The sequence below is a fragment of the Trematomus bernacchii genome, unplaced genomic scaffold (assembly GCF_902827165.1).
Source record: "Trematomus bernacchii unplaced genomic scaffold, fTreBer1.1, whole genome shotgun sequence".
Classification (NCBI taxonomy): Eukaryota; Metazoa; Chordata; class Actinopteri; order Perciformes; family Nototheniidae; genus Trematomus; species Trematomus bernacchii.
The window spans coordinates 3,689,005-3,714,706 of NW_022987840.1; the positions used below are offsets into that span (position 1 = coordinate 3,689,005).

Below are 25,702 nucleotides of genomic sequence, written 5' to 3' on the forward strand. Positions count from 1 at the left end.
GTTTAGAAAGCATGTTGAACACTTTTACCGTTTAAGTTAGTCCACGGATGAAGAGAAGTGGATACAGCGTTAGAGACTGGGCCCAAGTGTATTCCTATGAAAGTAGATCAGTGGTGCATGAAGACAAACACCTTTAAATGTTGGGTATAAAAACACATCCCAACCGCTCTCCCAACAAAATAATATAAACGGAGAAACGGAAATAACCCGGATATAATTTGGTTGCCACCACGAACATTGGCTTCAAGTGCGGCGTATTACTGGGGGCTTGGGTTCAACATATTAGCATGCTAACGTTAGCTTATTAGCACTGAATACAAGGGGTAGCTACACTGAATGTAATGTCATTGCAGGTATTTGGTCATGAGTTTCATTACAATTCATACTCTGAGGAACACAAACACGTTTTTATCAAATGTAATAACAATCGTCACCTCAAAACCACAAATGTCCGCCTCTTCGTGGAGTTAGAGGAAGTCATTGGATCACTAAAGTCACTGAGATTAATTCTCTAGGAACCATGAATGTCTGAAACAAAATTTCACAGCATCCATCCAATACTGTAGCTGTTAAAATATTTCAGTCTGGACTAAAGTTGCGGACGAATACACATAGCGACCCCCACGATCATCTCTACAAAATGAGAAATAATAACCAGCACAAACATTTATGTATGTCATCTCGACCTAGGGTTCAGCAGGTGCAAAGGGACACCACTGCCTGCAGGAGAAAACCTGGTGCTAATCAATCCTTTTTTTTTATGATATTTGAAGCTGAGCCATAAATGTGCTCAATCTCTGTTAACTCTCCCTTTGGTTTTATGATGATAAACATGTCGTAGTGGGAGTTTATGAGTGTGGCTGGGTCTTTCTGCAGAGACTATAAAAGCAGCTATGTGAATATCATATGCTTCATGGCTGTGCTGCGTGTTCCCTTGTGCTGGCTTTCATTCAAATACCGCCAAATATTCTAAACAGTGGTGTTTGAATAACTTACAACCTCTTGACTAAAAACATCAGCACTGAGTAATACCCAGGGGGAGAAGCAATAACATAATATGGTGATATGATAATGGCTTCAGGCTGTGCTTGAGATATAAACATGATCATATAGGGTGTTGAGTACTCCAGGGGGTTAAGTGAATGTAATCCTCGTTGAGACTCAGAGCTAAAGAAGGAAGGAAAAGGGAGGCAGAGAAAGTCATGTGTCAGGGTTCAGACGTGAGCAACTGGGAGCCAGAGAGAGGCTGAGGGAAGATTCGGGGCAATCGTTATACCAAGAGAGGGCTGTTTGAAATGCTGAATGGAAGTGAATAAGAGGTCAACAGAAGTTTATGAAGAGAAAGCTGCTTAATAAGGTATTACATGTAACATTTCCACATTCAAAAAACGACTAGACCTATGCTATATCTTTTCTTAGATAAACCACAAATGTAATCCAGTTTAAAGCCGCATTTGTACACTTTACACTTTAAAGATCTTTGAAAACTTTTTTTTTTTAACTGGTCGTGGGATGTCTGACTCTTAGGCTATCAGAGCATTATTCCTGCATTTTATTTGCATCACTGTGGCTTTTGCACTACTTTACTCCTTTTTTCATTTTAAGGCATTAAGTATATGTTGCACTGTTGGAGGATCCTGGTTCTTCAAATTCTTTTTGCCAACGACTATGCCGAGTATGCTGTTTACACAGTTAAAGAGGAGGAGGCCTTTGCAGATAATTCGGGTCCTCGTAAAAACGTCCTGAAAGACGAACAATGGAGGAATCCGCACGGAGAGAATCTAACTGCAATGACGACAGTGCTGGTAAGGACCACAACTCCCATGATCCCACACTATACTTCACGTCACCAAACTCCATCTTTTGATATTGTTTGATTAAGTGACATAACAGCCCTAGAGGCATACATACATATTCTCTGGCAAAGGGTAAGTGTGCAAACTGAGTCATAGCTTGCACAGATGTGATTGACAGAGCGAGTGGGAGCGAGGGGGGGGGGGTACAATATGAATGAGGTTCAAAGCTAGGAGTGGAGTGGGAAGATCACAGAGCAAAAAGGTTGAGAGAGGGTACAGAGGGAAAAGAAAGAAGGCCTTGAAGAGCCTTATCTGTGACCCATCTGCCCTGACATGCACACTCCTCTGGTTAGTGCCCTGGAGGAGGGGGGGGGGGGGGGGGAGCAGCGTGTCAGTGACTGAGTGTGCAGGGCTTAGGGCTAAGGCCTTGGCCTGTGCACTCTGGCCCGAAAACCAGCCTAACCAGCCCTATGCCTTAACACCCCCAGGAACAAACTCTCATGACTTACTGCTGTGATCATGTGATTGACTGAGCCGCACAAGAGGAACAAAAAAACACATTAACAAAAAAGGCTGTCACACATCAGTGAAGATACAGATGTTACTTTCTTTGACAATTAACTTTTCCTCTGCGCTGTCAGCTGATCTGTCACAAACTCTGTCAGTGGTCGTGTCTCTTTTCTTTTTTGGTCATATGGGGAAAGACACAGGATCACCAGATTGGCAAAGGGGCTGTATGATGACGGTGTGCGTGTTCAGAGAATTTTTGGAGTGGTACAAAATATGTGTTATTGACCTTAAAACAAGCACAATAAATCGGATACGTCGGCAACTTTTATTCTTGCCGATGAGTGAACCACGAAACTATGAAATTCCAAAATGTGCTATCACTGTTATTCTTATCCAAAACGTTATCACTAGCTTTACTTCTAGGAAGGTAAAGGGAGAAATGAAAACCAGCTGCCTAGTTATCTATACTTTCAGGGACACTTTAACCTCCTGAAAGTCATATTCGGGTAATTTATTTCAGGACCTGTCGGAAATCATTCATCACAGAACTGTTGGCCCATTCTCATCATAAAATGAATTATTTGTGACTATAAAGATTGTATTTCACTAGGGTTGTTTTAACTTATTGACTCTCAGCATTTTATAAATATTATATTTTGTAAAATAAAATTGCAGGCACTTTTATATACATTTAAAAAGTAAAGCTTGTTATCTTTGTGTTATCCGTCAAGCTTCAAATACAGATGTTATATCAGAATTTAGACCCCATTTTAGACTTTTCCAATGTAGTATATCCACTCCAAAAAAGCTGTAAAGGTCTACCAATGATTTTGTATTTAATCGTGCCTGTCCAGCCAGTTCTTCGGTTACAAAAGCTGAAAGAAATAAAGAACAAATCTCTAAGCATCACTAATAATAACACCTCAGTTGTGATTTGGTATCAGTTTGTGAGGTCCTTGCCAGTTCCCACCCTAAATGTCCACGGCAAATATGTACCAGTCTCAATAGTTTTGCATCAAACCCAACCTCCTAAGATGTTTGACTTTACTTGCATGTAGAGCACACCTGGGAGATTTACCATAATGAATACCTGATGTAGTGAAGCAGTTAATTCCGCCTATAAAATAACTCCCTTCCTCCTTCCTGTGGGCCCCGGCTGTTGTTTATCAAACGAGGTAACGTCCTGTCATGTGACCCCTCCTCCCTCCCAGAAACCCACCTGTGTGGACTTTTCTCTTAATCCCTCTCTAGTCCCCCAACCCCCCTGCTTCTTTTTTGCTGTGCGCTTTGAATACTTAGACTACTGAGTGTAACTAATTCTCCCACACAAGGATATTGTCTTCTCTCTATCTCTGCTTTGTCCTTCCCTTTCAAGCTGGCTATTCACTGATTTCATTAGTTTGCGGTGTGGTGTGAGGGAGAGTTTGCCATGGGGGGGGGGGGGGGTTTCCCAATTAAAACGCCTTAATAGCCTATTACCATCACCTTAAATTCAACTCAGTGTTTTTTTCTACTACACAAAATCCGCTAAAGATAAATCACAGGACCAGCGTGGGAGCATTTAAAAGCCATTCTTATATTAATGAACTTTAACTAGGAGTGATGGATTTGAGCTGCCTTAGAATGGTTTGACTACAACAGAGAGCAACATGTAGTAGTCACTATTTAAATATTACAAGGGACAATGCTACTTTTCATAGTTTTCTTTAGGACACCAATTATATTGTGCAATGATTAAGCATTAAAGGGGAGATACCTTGGGGTTGAATAGGGTAACATTTGTAACTTATACATGTCATCATAAAACGTATTTTCTGAAATGTTATGTTTGAATGTGGACTTTAGCGTTTATCTTAGAAAATATATAACGGGATGAAAATTGAACATTTTTGACATATGAGAGTCAGAGTTGTATCTCTTTATATCACCTCAAATCCCAAAGTTACTGTCAACAGCCATAAATAACCTATTTCCACCATGTGTTCAGGAATACAATGAGACATAAACTAGGCTATGAATGATATATCAACAAAGGCCTCTGTAAAAGCCTTAAGAATATAGATAGGAATGAGACTGGAAAGGTTGGTGTTTGTGAGTGCTACTGAAGTGGAGATTTCTGAATGAAAGCATGAGACAAAAAGAAAGGAAAAAAAGCCTAAGGAAAAAAAGTCAAACATGTTTTACTAATAGATATCACAATAAAACGTTTTGAGTTGATAATTTACTTTTTGGTTTTACTTGATAAAAGTTTTTGGATAAAGATTATGCAAATTAGACATAATTTAGCCCGAATCTATGCAAATCAAATAAACACCTAAAAGCGGACTTTGGTTGTTGTCTAAAATAAGACTATGGAGGCTAAAACCATGCATTTTTTTAATTGGGCAATGCATAAAAAACAATGTTATTGCCTACAGCGCCTTGCCTGAGACAGTAAAAGTAACGATTGTTGTTCCTAGTGGGGGTTTTAAATGAAATGTGTTTAACAGGCTGCTCTTCCTACACACATGCTGCACAGATCCTACAGCTGACCACAGGATGAAGTCCCCTGGGATGACCAAACCACCCTTTCTCAGACACCCATTTGTTGTACCCACCTCCTCCCCCCCAATGGATGACCCTGCAACCAGCAGGGGTCAGCTGCGCAGAAGGAACCCCCCCCCGCACCCCTGCCCTCGGTCCGGAGCCGCGGCGTAAATCAGCGGCTGTTCATCGCGGGAACCCTGCCCTGCCCGAGGTCTCAGCCCAGCCTGGCACCATCTGTCCCGGGGCTCTGACGCAGGAGCAGCGCTGCCAAGGTGGGTTCCCACTGACCTGCTGCACCCACCAGGCCATATGGAGCAGACCTGGAGACAGATCCATCACCACTGCAGACTGGACATGGTGGAGAGGGGCTGGCTGTACATCTACTGTACATCACATGTCTATGAGCTGAGAGTGGGAACATTGAGGTTAAGTAGATAAATAAGAGGATATCCTTACAATAAAGTGAAAACCATTACATCAACTCCATGAAAGCGTAAATGTAATGTCAAAATAAATGTGGTTTATTGCTTATTAACATTTATTTTATAGTTGTTTTAAATCAAATTACAATTGTCCATTGATTAATATGCAGAACTGCTAGTACAAAAGCTCGCCAGTTTTTGCAGGTAATGGAGTATTTCTACATTGCTGTATCCATACTTTTACCTAACTAGAAGACCTGAGTACTTTGTCCACCACTGGTTAGCCCCAAAATGAATAACAATGTTAAACCAACCCCATTTGTAAACGTGCCATTACATTATGGAAAATAAATGATAGATTAAAAATGAACATCTCGTATCAGTTTTGTGTATGTATATAATTAAACTTGTCATAACACAAATTGCCAATTATAACTAAAACTACAGATTTTTGAAAACACTGACGCTCCTTCAATAACATCTTAATTGAGTAATGCGCATAACAAAGGTACCTGCATAATAAATCCATAACATGGAGTGCAAAGAGTATTAGAATTACATGATTAAGTGCTTCAACTTTAAACTATTAACTTTAAAGTACTGAAGTGGAAGATTGCTGATGAAGAGAAGCAGCACTTTTTAAATGGCCAATGTAAACTATAACAGTGACCAATGTTTCTCACAGACTGCCCAAACAGGTACAAAAACAAACGTAAGTGGACCTTTCTCCTGATTAGACTTTAATTGCAGAGCTGTAGGCTACGCTCAAATTGCTTTGTTTCTTTCCAAAAGTATTTGTGCAAATAATGTCGTCAGCATCAATTGAAGTGAAGCACACTAAAAAACAGGAAAACTTCATGAAGCAAAAGTCAATTAGAGCACTTAACAAAATCCACCTCTGGCCCAAACAAGTCCCAATCTACGAATGTGACCTGAGCGACCCCTGTTATTTTGCTGTATAACTGCCGCCACAGACTAAATACATGATGTACAACTCACACATGTAAAACAGCCCAACCTTTTAAGTGCAAGACAAGTCTCTGCACTCCACCTCATCACCCTTGACGACTTGACGTCTTTTCCCTCTCCATCATAACAGCACCTGGACTTGTGACACGTAAATCTTATGTGCAGAGACAGTCTGCGAGACCCCGGGCAGAACAGCCCAGCTTATTGCTTTCTCCCACAGCCCGACCTTGCTTCTTGCCCCCTTAGGCTTGGCTCTAATGGGCGAGCAGGGGTCATAAAGTGGTTGTGTTACCGTTTTCCTCTTTCCAAACCAGTGACACCAGTTGTTCACCCTCCTCACCGAGGCCTTTTGTGAGGCTTGACAGGCTGTCAATTCCAGGCGGAGGATGATTGTAGAAGACGACACGCATTACCTTGAGGTGACACCGCATTCCACTGAAGGCCTGTCTTTATGAGCTAACAATAACTTTGAATAGCTTTTGCAGCAAAGCATTAAAAGTTTGCTTTGGCTCTGCGGTGCGAGTTTGGTGCCGTGTCATTCTTGTCAAATCTGGACTTGTTCTTAAAAGGTTTTATGGAGGAAATTCATCTGGCAGATGTATGATTATTGGGGTAAAGGATCTTTGTTTTTTTAGATTCCCACAAATGTTTTTTCTTTACGGATTTTTTTTTGTCTCGTCACTCTCACGGAATGATTTTTGGCCGTCATCAAGGTTTGAGAGAAGGACAAGACCTTCACTGTGACATATACAACCCCAAGACAAAAATAGACGCCCACCCACACACACACACGTACATACGCAGAAAAGAGTGTGTCATTCTGAGAACAAGCGCAAACTACTGAACATTTTGTACATTTCTCTTCTGGCTTGGTTTGAAATGTTATGAAACGCTGAACAATATTAAACCAATTCATATATTTGAGCATTGATTTATAATATTATAGCTAAATAGAAATCAATTGGTACAAGGTTTTGATATTATTACTGAGACAGTTATCAATTTTTGTGTCCTTCATGTAGTGAGCTAAAACCTTTGATTTTTTATTTCGAGCTTTATAAAATATATTTGGAAGCTGAATTTCTCACACGTTAGTCCTAAGGGTAACTTATTTGATCAGTCATGTTATTAGTAAGATTACATGTACAATCCTGATATAAAAATGAAAAACTGACTGAAACATTTGCAGGTGAATAATGAAGACATCTCTTTTTCACCGGCCAACTCGCCCAATCCAGTTTGTCACATAACGTGAGCACAGACTGCCCTCGTGTGTTAAGCATGCGGTACTGACATTAAACTCCAAAGCACAAGCATCACATGTCAATTTCACGAGGCATTAAGAAATTAGAACCTAATCTAATAACTCACTATCCACATTTACTAAAACAGGATTTTGAAAGACTGTTTTTCAAAAATCCAGACTTGCATATCTTTTTACTTTCCACGGATGTAACCTCTATAAACAGATACACCTGATTGAATGTTTATGATTCATATTTTATTATGATAGAATAACCATAGAAACAAATGTATGTATTGAAATCTGCAAGAGAATACCGACTGTCATTCCATTAACGACAGTTCTCTTTGTACCTCGAGTGCAGCATTCACCTGCCTTCTTCACAGTTCAGTCCAACAGCTTCATGAGTCCGACTCTCACTCCCGCCCGGCCTTCAGTTTCTCCTCCACCGTGTGATCTCCCCTCGAGCCTCCCAGGCAAGGTGGACTTTTGGCCAAAGAGGGATTACTCCCCCACTGCTCAGGAGTCTTTGCCTGGATAGCCAGTGCATGAACGCAGCTACTCAACTCTTCCTTCAGAGCCTCATTAACCAGACGGTGACGCTTTATCAATGGCAGACCCTCAAACTGGGAGCTGACCACCAGGACGCGGAAATGTGATTCTGAGCCGGGGGGCACGGCGTGCATGTGGCTTTCATTGTGGACCTCCAAGTGGTCCGGCGTAAGTTGGTCGGTCAGCTTGGTTCTGATAGACCTCTCAACGGGCCGGCTCGGGTCTGGGTCCATGTGCGGTCTGAAGTGAGCCAGAGGCCGGCTTAAGGAAAGACTGGTAGAGACGGGCCGAACACAGCGGAGAACAGAAGGAAGCATCAGAGGCAGTGGCAAGAGACCACCTATGAAAGCAAGATGGGTATGAATACAGAAGATGTGCGATTTAATGACCAGAAATATATTTATTGTATGGAAGGCATTTTGATTTAATAAAAAGCTTTGAGGTGCTGCACTGAATGCTTAGTACTTGGCATAGATACCCAAAATGTAAGACGAGTCAATAGATTCAGGAGAGACTAAGTTTGATCAGTAGATATATAATCCTAAAAACATTATAGTTGAGTAATTACAGAAATCATCCCTTTAAACCTTGTGTATTTGTCTTGGTTTGTGCGGTTGTATTTGAGGTCATCCTGTTTTCCAACTAAGCCCGTGCATATCAATCATAATGGCATTGGCAATTTAATCTGAAATAAATAACAGCTACATCAAGCTACAGAAAATGTATCTACTATTACTTTGATAATTGAATTAGAGCAAACATTTTTCAGTTTTCATCTTCTCAAATTGAGATGATTTGTTGCCTTTGTGTTTTATATTAAGAAATAAATAGTGACACATGCTGGTGGGGTGGCCACTCTTCTCTTGCACTTATTGAATTACAATATAGTACAGGTGTAGCTATTACTAAAGTGTACATTAATTATGGGGACGGATCCCTGTGTACCAGAGATTTCAATGCCACGGCAAAATCTCTCAAAATAATCGCGAGTCAATTACAACCTGCCATTCGCGAACATGTTCTATTTAGCTGGAAGTTGAGCTAATACATTAGCCTGTAGATCAGATCCATAGAAAGCCTCGCGTTGAATAACTAGAAAGCCTGTGTTGTCCACACAGAATGCATCTCATCACACAAAACTGCAATGATGTGTTTTAAACTGGTGCCACGCCTTTTAATGCCTTTCAATTTCAGTGTTGGTGATAGCTAGGTAGCTTAATTCATCCTTGTTTGTTAGCATTAGCCGTTAGCTCTCATAATAAACATCACACAAACAATACGTAAGAAAAATGTGACTGTTAGCATTTTTAAACCGAACAGCTCCATACACGATAATATACCGCACATATGTGTTTATTTATACATTTGATCTAGTCTTGAAGATAAAGTGTAGAGTGTTTTTGTGAACTACTCACCTTGCTAGTGAAGTCAGTTGCTACTCTGGTACCGTGACGCAACACTCACCGGAAGTTCCAGAACACTGGGTGGTGTAGTTTTTAAGCCTTTGTAGTCCTGTTGCAGCATTGAAGGCATCTTTTAACGTTTTGTAGTCTCGTAAATAATAATAATAATAATAATCGTAAAACAACAGACATAAAGGCTTGACAAAGATTGACTTTTTATACTTTTTGTTTATTTCATGGTTCTTTGTAATCCATTGTGATTCCAAAGGGTCAGTTGCACAGCACAGTGCAAACCCAATCAAAAATCAACAATGATAAAATATAAGAAAAATCTCACACACCTTTAAACAGAACTGATGTTGTCACATTTAGGCTAACTATGATTCATAACCGGTATTTAACATTGATGTATTTACTTATATTTCATTCTCATTTACAAAATACACAAAACCAAAGACAACATACAGCATTGTTCATTTACACTTCTTTTTTATAACTTTTTTTTGTATATTCATGGTTTCACAAACAGTTTCTATTACAAACAATCAACTACAGTTTCTACAGCACAGTACAATGACAAAGGTGATAAATTCTTTGTTACACTTAATTAATGGCATTGCAATCTTATTGAAAAAAAGCCTCAATAATTAGGGTTGTTTTAGAGAGTACACAAGGTGGTTAGCTGTTAAGTCCTGTGTCATTATTAAGCCAATACACAGCATTTTAGTGGACAAGGCCAGCATATAGTAGTGTTCTCCAATTCCCAATAGCTTCAAAGAAGAGAATAAGAGACAAATACCCAAACACTTATTGCTTTGTTAACTTTTTGCACTCACGACTGACTGTTGCACAGGCAACTAGTTAATTATACAAAAAACCCTGTAACATAAGCTAAGATATGTATCTACGAGAGACAATTTTAACTTGGACGGAGCCTGAACTGAGTCACTGAGAAAGGTTAGCGCTTAAACAGCATCCAATGTTGAACAAATACAGTTATCTTGACATCGTTGCTGTTAAATTGTAGGGATGATACAGGACAACATACAGAGAATAGGACTTCTGACTCTTACCTTTTATAATTTACAGTTAATGTGCATTTATATACTATCAATGTGCTTTAAGGAGGGAATTTGGGCAAATGTTCTTACTTTTTGGCCATCCTGGCTTCTGTAGCCATCATTTTTGCAGTGCAGACCACCTACCATGATAGGTCAAGTTATATATATATATTTTTATATTTTACTGCAGAATATTTCCAGGGGTCCAAATGTTTGAAGAGCAATCTTATTAGTTACATTATAAGTATTTTTTATTTACATATATTTATATCTATAACAGAGAGTTGATGGTATAATGTGTAAACTCAGGCCATAGAAAATATTTGGCAATAATTAATGAGAGGTGATACTCATGGCAAACTCATGGATAATGATTTCAAATTTGAAGTTAGATCAGTGTGACAATAAGGGAGTGAAATGTAAGGGGCATGTCGTCAAAGCTCGAAGCACTTCATGTTCACAACTGCACTCATGTTCACAATCTTATCATTTGGTATGTTTTGGTCTTTGTGCTCTTGCTAAACGCTAACCTTGTTCTTCATTAAATCTCTAGCAAGGCTGCATTAGATTGTTTCTTAAAGATCTTGAGGCATTTACAATTGTGCATGTACGACAATGTACATTTAGTGCAATGGGTTGTCTATTTATTTAACTGTCTTGCGTCTACGTATGGCTGCTATCCTACAAAATGGCAGTTTGGACGAAAACGTTGTTGTTGTTAATCTGATGTGTTAATGATTGTTTTTTCTTATACCATGCAATTGTGAACATATCATCCGTGCTTTTTGTAAATCAAGGGAATGTGGCAATTGTTGCCAACACTTTGTGCTGTTATCAATGTGGGATATATGACAATCAGCCCTTGGCAGTGAGTTCTCTACGGTGAAACTCATGTTATATCAAGCTACATCTGTATAATAAAGCACAAGTAAACACAGGGTCCCAGTGCACTCCAAATCCATACCCTCAGTAGCCCACAACTAATTTTCAACTGCAATTAATACTCACTATTTAACATGTTGTGTGCCCCAAGGAACTCCCAAATTAGGGACATTTAAAACACAACAATTATGCTGCATGTCACCTTTCTTTTTTTTAATTTTGGAGCAGTATTTTACAACAATTTAAATATTTTCTTTCAGCCTGTCTTATTAAAAAACAGGTTAAGTCCAGCATGTTATCACACCATGATCAGTTATCTTTATAAGACAGCTACCCCACAACACTTTACAAATCAGAATAGTGTTTGTGATACATGAAACGGTAAAAGACATAAAAAATTAAATAAAATCTCAATATTGCACAGAGGTTCAATATTGCACTAAAAAGCACACTCACATTTATATAAACATTCAGTTCACACAAACAATTAGATTATAGTTTACCTGTCGGTTCTCACACACCTGCACTGAAACCATCATAAACTAAGCCGTGATTTTTCTCCCTTGACATCACCTGTATTTTTTCCCACGTTTGTGTATGATTTAACGCAATAAATAAATATTTTATTTTTAAGAACTTCCTATTTAGTGATCTCTGGAAAGAGTTTGATAAGGTAACCTAGAAACCTTCATATTACTGCTACCAACAGCAGAATCAAATCTCAGTGTTGTCTTTAGAAATAAAAAATATTACTGTGACTTAAACCGGACTAACCAGTGAGCAAAATCAACTTGTCCCTAATGCTGTTTACACGATGTACTCTCAATTTTCATAAATGTGCATACATACTTTGTGACATGCATAACACCCTCAAAACATAGGCCTATATTATAAGACACAAACATAATGTAAGCCTGGGAGGAGAGGTACTCAAAAGGCATTTCTTACAAAGGGATATACAGTGTGATTGAAAAGTGGTGATTGAATGTGAGATTCTGAACATTTTCATCAAGTCAAGAAAATGTTATGGACTTTCACACTGGCAAATGGTTGTGCTTTAAATGTACACTTTGACAAACAGCGTAATATGTGATGAAATCATGACAGCACACCATTTTAACCTGGTATGGAAAACATATCCATTAACTGATTTAATTGATCTCATGGTTGTTTAAAGAAACAATGTCTTAAAGGGAAATAAGGGGCTTGATTTTTCTCTTTGTCACATTCTGACAACAAAAACAAACCTGGAATGTTCTATAATCTATAAAATGGCAGTAAGTCCGTACACCAACACAAAAAACCTCTAGAGATAAAAAATGAGGACAGGTTTTTGTTTTTAGAGCAAGCCAAGAGCTGTGTCCTGGTTTTAACCCGCAAAGTCAAACATGCTTTAAATCAAGGCATTTTTGATGTCCAACAATGGCAAAGTACTCAAGACTTGACAGGTGAGTTGAATGGAGGTGACTACAGAGAACTCTGTAACAATGGCTAGTGGTCAGTCTATTTGCATGGCTCATTATCAAGAACCCCCATCCCCTGACCTCCAACCCCAGGTGTGAGTACTGTACTTGTATTTGGGGGGTGGGTATATCTAAATCAAATATAATAATCCAGGGGAAATAAATGTCATGCTCTCACTGAACAAGTTAATATTACTTTTGCCTTGGCACCAATTATGAGCAATGTTGTCTCAACATTTATTGGACCAATTTAATGATTTGTCACATCTTCACTATCAAATAATACCAAGTCCTAAATATTTACAGCAGATCTGCATCGCTCTTTTGCATTGTGTTATGTGTACAAACTTGACTCTATCATTTGGAGGGAGGGGTTAGAGAGGAGGATTTAGAGGGCTCTTGAGCTGTTCATTCACAGTGTTGTGAAAACTCATCTGCCCTCCCCTGGGAAAGTTGAAGCGCCACACTATTGCAGCACCTGACCCCGCGTCTCCGGTAGTTTGAGGGCCAGAAAACTTCCCGCCGCCAGCGCCCCTGAGGCAAAGATGATGGGCACTGCCTTGGTGATACCAACGAATGAAGTAAAGATGCTTATCCCTAAAATAGCCGCTAATTTACAGAGGGCGTTGAGGAAGCCAAACGCTGTACATCTGAGAAGAGAAAGAGGGCAGAAAAGCAGAACAGTCAGGTTACAGTCTGTTGTTTAATAATGTAATAAAGGGACAGTTCAACACAGTTTATATATATCCTAGAATCCTAGAATGTTTGAATGTTTGCAGAGTGTTGAATATATCGATCATTGATTTAATCTTGCGCTATAAGGAGATGAAAACATTTTTGACATCCTCATCTATCGAGCTGTAACTTCAGCGAGCTAAAGTGATGCAAGCTTCCTTCTGCAAGGTATCACTGTTGGTGGGTGCAGTTTGGTAGAAGAAAAAGAGTTCCTACATCAAGCTTCTCATAACAAGTGTCTGTGAAATATATTAAGTAATCAGGTGATGATTTCTGTTAAGAGACATCGCAATTTGATGGCGTGTTGGGGCACCACAACTAGTTTCTATATATTAGAGAGAAGCCAAACATCTATACAACCAATATATATCTCTAACAGCCTGCAACCAAAACAATCTTGATTGATAAATAGCACAAAAGGTAAGAGACGTATTCTGAATTTGTACTGAATTTTCCCTTCAACAAGATAAAATACATCCAAAGGAGAAAGCAGGGAAATTATGGATACATTGGAAGATGTATCTCTACTCTGTATGCCAAACAGAGAAATTAACAGCTTGAGTCTAAATCTAACAGAGTTTAAGAGTGTTATCTGCATTTACACTACATTCACTGTAAAGGCTGTATGGACCGTATATAACCACAAGGTGGAGCTACATCTAAAATAAAAACTCAAAAGCTGTTCCCACCTCTTACAGATGGGCATCACAAAACGACATGTTCTTGCATTGGAAAAATGCTTCAATTATGTTCCACAACACTATTCACATGTTATCTTATACATTACGTTGCATCATGGTTGCATTGCACTAAGAACACATCATACTAAAGCCATTATTAGGTGGCAACAAGGCAGCAAAGTGCTTCACATCACATGCCCCACCAATGATTTCACCCCACAATGTCATCTATCCCTTCAAGCCAACCAATCATTGCAGGGCAACTCGTCTGACATCATTAGCCACGTCATTCAGCACCGCTGACCGTGTCTTTGTGGTGTCAAGGAGATTTCAGGGCCTGCCTAAATTGCCTACCTCTTGTCAGAGGGGTAGAGTTCGACAGTCAGCACATCCAGCGCATTCCAGGAAGCGATGCTGATTCCTCCGAACAGGCAGAGCAGAGCAATCATGGCTGATTCGCTGTTGCCAAAGGACAGGAAGAAACAGCTGATGCAAGAGATCACACTGGAGCCCGCTGGAGGTAGACAAAGGGAGAAAGCGAAAGGTGGAGGGACAGAGTGTATTAATAAAAACTGAGGGAAATCCTGCTTTGCCTATTAACTGAACAATTTTAAAAGCCGTTTTTTTAAAGATTGAAAACATTATGTTGGGACTTGAATCCTATTTTCTTGATCGATGACTAAGAGTATCTCAGTCACTGGTACATTTCTATATACAAAGCCATGTTAGGGAAACTTCCATCCTACATCTGCTCCCTGATCTCACGGCGAATTGTAAGTGGCTACTGCCTGAGATCGAATGCTGTGGTTTTATTAAATGTGCCAACTGCTAGGACTGTCTTAGGGAAGATAGCTTTTAGATGCGCAGCTCCGCTAACTTGGAACAGTCTGCAAAAGGAATGGAAGCTGAGCAATTTGGTTCCACTAAATGTTTTTAAAGCAAGGATAGATGCTATCCAATCGGAAACTGTTGGAACCTGTAAATGTTACTAGCTATGTAAACTGTAGTCGCTGTAAATATGCTGTATGATGTCCTTTTTGTTTTTCTGTTATGTTTATATGTATTCATGTGGAACCTACTTGCAGCAGGTCACCCTTGAAAAAGAGATCAATGATCTCAATGGGATTCACCTGCATAAATAAAGGTTTGAAATTAAATGAAATCTTTTAAAAATGATTCCTCATAAATGAAATCATCTGCGAAAGGCCTTAATTCAGATCTTGTTGGAATGTATTGTAAATGCTTTCAACTGTATCTTTATTTGGTTATTTTTTGTATTTAACTATTTTTATACTTCACTGTAGCCTATTTCTCTTTTGAATGTTTTTATCTACTCCATAGCATGTTTAGCATCCTGTATTTTAACTTGTATTCATCATCCATTGTTGCTTTTTTTGTTAGCTATTTTATTTGGTTTTGCATCTAAGTATAAACCAATTGTATATGTTTTTGGATTCTTCAAGTATTGGTCAAGAAGTCAAGCTAACACACGGTGAGTCCTTGTAGCTAATTGATACACAAAAAGTGATTCCTCTAGCTCTCATTCTTCTCTTCTTGAATACACAAGGTGCTGAGTAATGCGGCCAGGCGATCATATTACCTAGCATCCTCAGCCGTCCGATCTTGTCCATGAGCAGCGCGGAGACGATGTTGCCTGGCAACACAGCCAAGGTGCCCAGGAAACTGACAAAGTAGACCATGTAGGCATTGTTCTCGTCGCTCACGTCACTGAGCAGGCAGCCCTCTTTGTTGTGCAGGAAAGTGCTGTTGATGAGCTTGCTGTTGACCAACCTATATTTGAAGAGATCTGAGGAGAAAGAAGGTGGAGGGGATAAGGAGGGGACAGAAACGGAGCAGAGTAGGGGGACGAAAAGGTTAACGTGTTGATAGGATGGGAGGACAAAGATACCCGTGATTAATCTTCTATTTATGTAGGACATTTTAAATCCCTACAGGTCAAAGGTTTAAATGTGAAACACCTGCAGGAAGTAAAGTTAGTCCCATTTATGTCGAAAGTCTAATAGGCACTATAATAAAGAAATATGCCATAACATTTGTTTTGATTTGTTTAAAGTCTTGACATTTTGAATAGCAGGTATCTAAAAGAACACCTTTGCCATTTTGAGATCACATGAGAAGTCACACTTTTATCAAGGTCATAGTTATTTTGTTCAGCGTAAGGATACCTATCTTTAATATTCACCTGTTATGAGTTCCTATTTAATAAATACTTGATTGTACATGTCCTTATCATTTAAGTTTTCAGGCACGAGGGACTACTGTTTTTTTCCTAATTTATAATGGAAGATGAGGAAAAATAGGAGGCCCATGTAACCAGAGACTAAATAATGTATAATAATAACTAACTGATTTTGAAAATGTATTTAGATTTGTGTTTAAATAAGCCAAGAGAACACTTTCCCTCAAGTGAATTTCAGGAACAAATATGTTTAAAACGTTTTTACATCATGATCACAATAGAGTGAATACCAGTGGATCAAAAATAATGGGAAAGGAAAAGAAGAGAGATATATTATCTTAACAAACTTTTATTTAAAACTGTCTAACAAAGCTTCATTAATTTATTGTGCTCTGGAAAAAACGGCTGCAATTCTTGAACAGGCTCTGTAAAAGACCCTTGCCACTTTTCTTCCGGTCCTAGAACCAGCGGCCTTAAGATACAGGATGAGGTTACGAGAAGCTACGCTGACCCAAAGACCCAGAGCTTCAGCCAGATCTTGCATCATCTGTAGGATATATTCCCTGAAATCTCTATCTTCGATGTCTCGTGTGTTGTCGAGAAAATAATCTGAAACTCTGGTTCTGATTGTGGAAAAAACGGCAGCAATTTTTGCTCTAGTCCCGGAGATAGCCGATGCAATTTTAGCTCGGACCGTGATTGATAGAGATGGAATCCTAGCTTTGGTTATGTTGGGAGAAGTTGACATTTTTGCACTTCTTGCTTGTGCCATTGACAAAAAAGGGGCAATTCTTGTGTGTACCATGAACAAATATTGATAAATTCTTTCATGTACCATGGACAAAAAAAACATTCTTTCTTGGGCTATGTTGAAATGAGTTGACAACACTGCTCTAGCCTGAACAAGAACAGGTGCAGTTCCTTCAGTGATCATGGAAGATAAATCCACAATTGTTGTTTGCGCCATGGAAAAAGAACTAGCAATTCCTGCTTGTGCCCTGGAGGAAAACTCAAAAAAAACGGCTGCAATTCTTGAACAGGCTCTGTAAAAGACCCTTGCCACTTTTCTTCCGGTCCTAGAACCAGCGGCCTTAAGATACAGGATGAGGTTACGAGAAGCTACGCTGACCCAAAGACCCAGAGCTTCAGCCAGATCTTGCATCATCTGTAGGATATATTCCCTGAAATCTCTATCTTCGATGTCTCGTGTGTTGTCGAGAAAATAATCTGAAACTCTGGTTCTGATTGTGGAAAAAACGGCAGCAATTTTTGCTCTAGTCCCGGAGATAGCCGATGCAATTTTAGCTCGGACTGTGATTGATAGAGATGGAATCCTAGCTTTGGTTATGTTGGGAGAAGTTGACATTTTTGCACTTCTTGCACTTCTTGCTTGTGCCATTGACAAAAAAGGGGCAATTCTTGTGTGTACCATGAACAAAAATTGATAAATTCTTTCATGTACCATGGACAAAAAAAAAATTCTTTCTTGGGCTATGTTGAAATGAGTTGACAACACTGCTCTAGCCTGAACAAGAACAGGTGCAGTTCCTTCAGTGATCATGGAAGATAAATCCACAATTGTTGTTTGCGCCATGGAAAAAGAACTAGCAATTCCTGCTTGTGCCCTGGAGGAAAACTCAAAAAGAACGGCTGCAATTCTTGAACAGGCTCTGTAAAAGACCCTTGCCACCTTTCTTCCGGTCCTAGAACCAGCGGCCTTAAGATACAGGATGAGGTTACGAGAAGCTACGCTGACCCAAAGACCCAGATCTTGCATCATCTGTAGGATATATTCCCTGAAATCTCTATCTTCGATGTCTCGTGTGTTGTCGAGAAAATAATCTGAAACTCTGGTTCTGATTGTGGAAAAAACGGCAGCAATTTTTGCTCTAGTCCCGGAGATAGCCGATGCAATTTTAGCTCGGACCGTGATTGATAGAGATGGAATCCTAGCTTTGGTTATGTTGGGAGAAGTTGACATTTTTGCACTTCTTGCACTTCTTGCTTGTGCCATTGACAAAAAAGGGGAAATTCTTGTGTGTACCATGAACAAAAATTGATAAATTCTTTCATATACCATGGACAAAAAAAAAATTCTTTCTTGGGCTATGTTGAAATGAGTTGACAACACTGCTCTAGCCTGAACAAGAACAGGTGCAGTTCCTTCAGTGATCATGGAAGATAAATCCACAATTGTTGTTTGCGCCATGGAAAAAGAACTAGCAATTCCTGCTTGTGCCCTGGAGGAAAACTCAACAAGTCTTGCCTGGGTGAAAATGACAACATTAGCAGCTCTTGTTTGTGCCAGGGACACAACAGCACCTTTGGTGATAAGATAAGCAGCTGCAACTCTGGCTTTGGCTACAGAAAGTACTGTTTCCATTTCTTTTGACTCTCTGCTAACAGGCTGTGATGGCTCTGGGTCAAGAGCTTCAATATTTTCCCTGTCGGTGTCATTTGTTGAGGAAGAATCGCACAGAGAAAGAGACAAGAAGAGAGCAATACGAGGAAGCTTAAGCCCCTCACACTCTGTTTGCTGTAGTTTCTCTTGATGAGTTTCCTTTCTTAAACAGTCCAGACCAGTAGGCTGTCTGGCAGAATCCTGAAACCTCAACCTGAGATTTCTGTAGCTTCTGATCCCAAAGTCTGTTTGGGCTAGTGGTTTCAAACATTTGTCTATCGGTGATTCATGGATCACAGGCTCTGCTGGGTGTACAGTGATAGGTGAACTGGGGAAATAAAGTCCCAGACCAGACCTGATCAGACTACCAGCAGCTTTGGTGGCCCAAGGAACCACAACTAAGCCCACATGTAAGACCGGCATTTTGGTGGATGAAGGCAGTTAAATGGAGTTGAGTTGAGTTGAGTCTTGTAAAATGTAACAAGTGTCTTCTCTATACTCCACACAAAAAATGGAAGAGAAGTCGATCCACGTGTGTCCTGTCAGTAACAGTAGTAGCCTACTGAGATAAGGTCTAAACGTTAGACTCTAAAGACTTGGTGTTCCAGCCACATCAAAGGCAAGCTGCGTCATAGAATATGATGTTGGTGGGCGTGACGTCATAAGCGTTCCAAGATCACGTGGTATCGTCGATTACTTCATAGATTTCGTGTTACGTAATTTGCGTCAGGTTGAACATTTTTTTTACAGATATGTAGCGATGTGTTCAAAATCAAGCGGTCAAATGTTATGACATAACCTAGTATTAGCTTGAAACATGTATGAAATAGCTATACAGTATATCACACTATAGTTTACCAAAAAAAAATTATCAGTTAGATATTATTTTTAAACAGTTTTATCCGCAATACTTCGAAGTTGTTTTGGGTTTTTCTTATGCCTCCTGCCAATGATCAGCACCATGGACAGAGCGCCAGGAGATTGAATTTAATGTTTCCAGTTTCACATCTAAACCGCACAGTACATACTGCGAAGACAATCTACAAATGTGTTTTGTATGCATTAGATAACACAAGTGTGTGAGTGCAAGTAACCTATTTGATACATGCACATACGTTTTAAACTTACTCAACGGTCGATCTCACCTCTAACGGTGCATGATGAAACGTGGAAAAAACGCATTTCAACATCCAACAAACTGTGAACACACTAAATAGTGTTTCCGTTTAAATCGCCCGGATTGTCTCCCTTTCAGTCCCACTAAAACGAAAGTAAAATGTACGCACTGACGCACCCTTTACGCAAATGGCTTCATTGTGCAGGCTACGTAAATATCGAGGTAAACATAAATTACAATCCTCCACGTAAAACACAGCAAGCAATGTAATAATTATTATTCCTGTGGATTGAGTGTTAATTTCGTGCAAATCCTGAATTTCTTGTGACAATAAAATGTTCTGCAAAACAATTTCCTGTTTCATGTTTATTTCCTTTAAAACACTCTCACAGTATGCTAAATGTAATGAGTTTTTTTTTTAACAATGGCACAACAACATGACTATGGCTTTAAAATGAAAATAAAAACACATCTCTAAATGTACCATTCTATGCAACCAAATGTGTTTTTGTCAAATGTATTGTAAAAACATAAAGACAAGGGAACATCACAAACAAATCAGAGAGATGTTTAATGCAAAGAAGTAGGGGAGATGGACTAAGAGAAACTGAAAATGGTCCAGCTTTATTAGGAAAAATGTATATGTATATGTTATATGTATATGTGCTCACTGCTTTTGACGAGAGACGTTTATCCTTAAACATTACAATATACTTAGACTGCCTAAAGCTCTTTACTGCTAGCTGTATATTCTGTACATCTGGTATTCCTTCTCTGTTGCTCTTCTAGTTTTTTCCTGTAAACGGGTTTGTGTGTGGAAAGTGTCAAAGGAAAAAAGGTCTCATGCACATTTAAAAACCCTCTTTATAGTCAATTTAATTAACTTGACTTGAATAACTTGAGAAATGGTCTCTTTTGGTTTGCAGAGAAGTGACTAAGTGAACATTTGGACTAATCAAATGCAGTAATCTTACATATACACTGTATTGTTTGGGAAGAATTGCCCTTTGAGCCTTTGCCTGAGTACCTACCGCAGACATGATGTACCGTAACACCTACACAGCTGCAGACACCATGTGGTTTGTTCCCATCATGACGCAGTGTGACAATAAAAGGTACACATTGGCAACTTTCAGACAGCATTAAGTTCTGAGCAGGGAGCCCAAAGAGCGATTTAGCATTAATAAGCAAACACGTTTCTAATTACTATTCTAGTGAGGAGCCCCCGGGCGGCACTGATAGCAGCTGTGAGTGATTGCTTGACGTGTGTTAAGATTGAAAACAACAAACAAAGAGAACACGGCCTGGCTGATATAGCTTGTGTTTGCATGTGTGGATCCAGAAGCTGAGTCTATGGCGGGCAGTGTCCTTTTTCTAAATTGTACAAAAGATACAGTCCGTCCCCACTGGCTTTCTACATCTGACATCTTTTGCTGTCATTACAGTGGAGAGAAATCCATCTGACGGTTGGAGAAGAGAGACAGCTCTGCAATTTTAAAGCAGAACTAATGGTGGATTCGGCCTGGGTTGCTAGGCGACATAGCAGCTCTGCAATACTGCATTAAGGATAGTGCCAGTCAGCCAGTGGAGAGAAAAAAGAAAGTAATTGAGCCATTTTGACAAACAGTTGAAGCAGATGTTGCTGCTCTTTCACACATCAGGGGAAGGAAAGAGAAATACTGCATCTGCTAGAAGCAAATATTAAAAGATGTCCAACGCCGTTGTATTTATAGTAGCTAGACTATGTGAAATTGCAGTCAGTGGGGAAATAAGTAGGGTACTCAGGTACTTAGATGTACTTTAGCAACAGTAGTTATATCACAGGGTAGAAATATGTATAAATATATATGTTTACACATATTCAAAATGGACTTCGGTTTCAACATTAAATCAGCAAGTATCAGCATCAAAATATATCAACAAAGTTATCATTATTCAGATTGGCTTATTTAACAAATAATGTTTACTGTATTTGATTATGATTATTATTAAAATGAAGGCAAAGCCTATTTTAATATTTCAATAGGCATGTTAAATAAAAAATGAATTTTATGCAGATAGAATAACAATATCTACCTCTGAGATGTAGTTGAGTAGACATTGTGTAACAGGAAATCTAAATACTGAACTAAGGATCTCAATACTATACTTGAGTTCAGTATTTGAGTACATTTACATTGCTACTATCCACCATGGTGCAGGTGACTATGTGCTTACTAGATGGATGTAATAAACAAACATGAATAGAAATACCTCCAATCTGTCTAGATAACAACAATGTGACACAATCCCTAATGAAATTGCAGCCAGCAACACAAAAGATTGAGATTGTGCCAATAGCTTTACCTAAGAGAATGTCTTATAAGGAGATATTTAAAGCACTCTCATAGCAGAGAGAGAATCAGGGCAGAGAGGGAGCAGACAACAATTGAACTGTTGAAACAACATCAAACATTCAACTGCTACTCAGTAGTATGTATCTAATACCTAATATATATATATCATTCCAATAACTTGTATATAGACTCATACTGCACTATTCCACATCATAACTTTATTTCATTTTTATAACTATTATTATTTTTGTATTGCTCTTGCTCTTATTGTTATTATGTTATGTTATTATGTTGCATTGTTGGAGAAGCCTGTGACATAAGATTTTCAACTGCATAATTACTCTGTAGCTATGTCAGATTGACAATAAAGAACCTTGAACCTTGAACCTTGAACATGATCAAATGTACAGTGTGTTTGATAATGGTGTTCTGCCAGAGGTTTGATGCACAGCTTTCACCACATTTAGATCTTCAAAACAGAGTTTATTCGCTTTTTCTAATTCATGTCAAAGAAGCAAAAATAAGTTATCATAAATGATTAGGCCTTCATCCTCCTCAAGTCAATATTCAAGGTTATGCCCAAAATGAAAATTCACCACGATCAACTTGTTGATTTGATTTAATTAAATTGTGATGACTCTCTTCGGACTGGATTCCAAACTTCGTCACCTCTCCCTTCGGGCAGCCGGTCTTCTGTCTTCCTCTCTTTGTTTGTTAAAAGTTGTTCTCTTTTTCTGCATTGCATTAAATCCACACAGCACATCTTCCACTCATTTGTGCATCAGATAGGATTCCATTTATGTCAAAAATGTACTTTATAGAACGATTCACACAATTGTTCATCATTTGTTGGATAGAAAATACATTTTTAGATGCACCTTCACTTGCTCAAGCTGTTGTGTGATTACTGGTGTTAGTGTGAGTGTATCTTACCTGTGTTGTAGAAGAGGGTGGCGATGAAGGTGCAGTTCTTGAAGAAGGTGTTGCTGGAGGTGATGTCCTCAAAGTAACACTCCTCAAACAGCGAGTCTTCAAACACCATGGATCTCATTTTCAGGTTCATAAACCTGATGAGAATGGAGAAATTGAGGCAGAGAGAGACAACAAGCAGATGGAGTGAGGAATGGAGGGAGACAAAAGAGAGATGCAAAGAGATTGAGTGTCTTTTTGAATTCAAATAACATGAAGAGTTCAGGTTGAAAAGGCAAGGTAACAGAAACCTTCAAAGACTTGTTAAAAAACAAACAAGAAATCAATGCTCAGAATAAAACATTTAGCTGTAGCCTCATTCATATTATTCTCTGGCTGGCTATCATCCACCTTATTATAAAGACTTTGTGAATAAATTCCTCCGACAAAAGTTGGAAATAATTCAAATGTAATATTATTGGAATGAAAGGCACCTGACTATCATGTAACCTAATTCAAAATGAAATGTTTCCCTCATTCCACACTTCCAAAACAAACGAGATAACTTAGCGGACTCACTTGTCGTTGAAGTACTCTCCTTGGCGGTGGACCTGGTTTTCCAGGGTGAAGTTAAAGGTGACATGTTCTATTTTCTCCTTGGCAAAAAACTTAGTGCGTGAGGCGTAATCCTGCTTCTGGAGGTACTTGATCATGTCGGGGAACCACACTGTCAGCCCGTAGTAGCTGCACAAGGAAAAGAGGGAGAGGGAGGAGGACAGAGAGAAAGAGAGAGCACTGCTGTCAGAAAAAAACAACCTTAAAAAGGGCTTTGGAATAAGATGAGGCCTCTATTGTTACAGCATGCATGAATGTTCCCAGGAAAAGGATATACTTCATTTGTAACTTTTATTGTTTAATAAACACTTTTTTTTTTTTTACCGAAACTTGTAAATGTGTAAGATTTTATTTGCAATGCAGGATTTTTACAATGTGGTATTCCAATAATACAGGACATACAAACTTAATCCATAGTACATTTACATTTTATTTTTGGGCTTCTCTGTTGTTTAATTATTTTATTCTGACCTATTAGGAGAGAAACTCTTGTGTATTAGCCGTATTGTAAGGTTAACATGTCATTAGGTATGGAGGTAATGTTGGACAAATTAGCACTTCTTGTTTCGCCAACACAAAACAACAGCATAAATGTCACTTGGTAGTGTGAACTGTACTATATATCTCAATAAGACCCGGACAAATCTGTAGGGGTGATCCGTTCTTTGACCTCATCTTACCTGAAGGACATAGAGAACCACACGGCCATCATCATGTAGGTGGTGCGGCGGTACTCGGGGGAGAAAACTGTCAGGAAATTAGACCACACCTGAGAGAACACACACAAAGAAAGGGACACAGTGAGAAAAAAAGAATAAGGTAGTAGTGATCAAAACGAGGCATACACCGGATGATACAGAAAACATTTGTTTCCCCATCACCTGCAAGAAATAAACCACATGTCCAAAAACATCCTTTTCAAGGCTTAAAGCAAATAAAGCCTCTGCAGCACAAACTGAGAGATAAACACGTCCTGTTAATAAATACAAACTGTCCACAAAAACAAAAAGCTGAGCTGATTTTGTTTGTTCAAATGTGTTGTTTAAAACTGCTAAAAATAATCATACTAATCCTAATAGAGTATTTTACACTTAATATTGCTAAATAAGAAAACAATGAAATAAGAAACAAACTGTCACCTGATGGAAAAGTGAGGTGAGCTTAATCCTCCATTTCTGATGCCAGGCGGCACCGTCTCCCAGGGTTACCAGGTCATCCATCTGCTTCACCGTTTTGATGGTGGTCACCTGGAAGCAACAGCAAAACCTTTTTAAAAATGTGAGATTTGTTGAGATGATATAAATGTTTCTTGCAGTAAATGGAAAGATAGTCAGTCAGAGACCTATAGATGAACATGTCTTGCAGTCTGGTGTTATAAATACTTAATTTTCCTCAGCATGCATTATAAGATACACAGTGCCAAATCCTTAATTGTGGAACTGTTTGATTTCTGTGCAGTATATTTACAACAGATGGCAAACTTGCTCTCCCTTGTCACACTACCCCAACACAGAAAAAGGCTCCACTTAATAATAATAAGGCACCTGATCTGCCTAATGTCTCACCATGAACACTATGTTTTATTAAACAGTGATTATAATTATGCTCATTCGAGTGGTAAGAGGACGTACTAAAGCATTGTCTCCCCGTATTTTCAGTTAAGCATTCATGTGAACTGTGCGGCTTGAAGCTTTAAGAGATTACAGTAGTTTAAAGAAAATCTGTTTTAAATTCATGAATATGCTAATGTTATGCAGCACAGAGCTGGAAACCTGCTGCAGTGTGTCAGCCTGCAGCCAGACACACGTGCACTGAGTGAACACGTTTTCTCCTGCATACAGACACAAGTGTGAAGCAATAGCCGCGTTCACACCAAGTGCTT

The 25,702-nt window shown here is 39.0% G+C and overlaps 2 protein-coding genes across 5 annotated transcripts in view; both read right to left on the reverse strand.

Moving 5' to 3' along the window:
* Positions 1-7,702: 7,702 nt before the first annotated feature.
* Positions 7,703-9,513, reverse strand: bola1 (bolA family member 1). 2 transcript variants are annotated; one of them, XM_034112851.1, is made up of 2 exons: positions 9,434-9,513; positions 7,703-8,291 (listed from the first exon to the last, which is right to left on the reverse strand). In XM_034112851.1, exon 2 carries the CDS (start codon positions 8,249-8,251, stop codon positions 7,883-7,885), a length of 369 nt encoding a protein of 122 aa, XP_033968742.1. In that variant the 5' UTR covers positions 8,252-8,291; positions 9,434-9,513; the 3' UTR covers positions 7,703-7,882. The 2 variants fall into 2 exon arrangements, with proteins under 2 accessions (XP_033968742.1, XP_033968741.1); XM_034112850.1 differs by having other exon boundaries at positions 7,703-8,358; positions 9,434-9,497.
* A 116-nt stretch (positions 9,514-9,629) lies between these two features.
* sv2a (synaptic vesicle glycoprotein 2A) overlaps positions 9,630-25,702 on the reverse strand; it is a 49,992-nt gene continuing 33,919 nt past the window's right edge. For 2 of the 3 annotated variants that reach the window (XM_034112839.1, XM_034112840.1), the window contains exons 7-13: positions 24,960-25,067; positions 24,501-24,589; positions 23,785-23,949; positions 23,230-23,363; positions 15,843-16,049; positions 14,597-14,756; positions 13,294-13,477 (exon numbers count right to left, since the gene is read on the reverse strand). In XM_034112839.1, coding sequence (XP_033968730.1) covers positions 13,294-13,477; positions 14,597-14,756; positions 15,843-16,049; positions 23,230-23,363; positions 23,785-23,949; positions 24,501-24,589; positions 24,960-25,067 — 1,047 coding nt within the window. Of the gene's footprint in view, positions 13,478-14,596; positions 14,757-15,842; positions 16,050-23,229; positions 23,364-23,784; positions 23,950-24,500; positions 24,590-24,959; positions 25,068-25,702 lie in introns of all 3 variants that reach the window. The other variant, XM_034112838.1, reaches the window with a different exon arrangement.

Bases quoted from the DNA above. Each gene is read 5' to 3' on its own strand.
- bola1 (XM_034112850.1), bottom strand. From the start codon at position 8,335: ATGCTTCCTTCTGTTCTCCGCTGTGTTCGGCCCGTCTCTACCAGTCTT.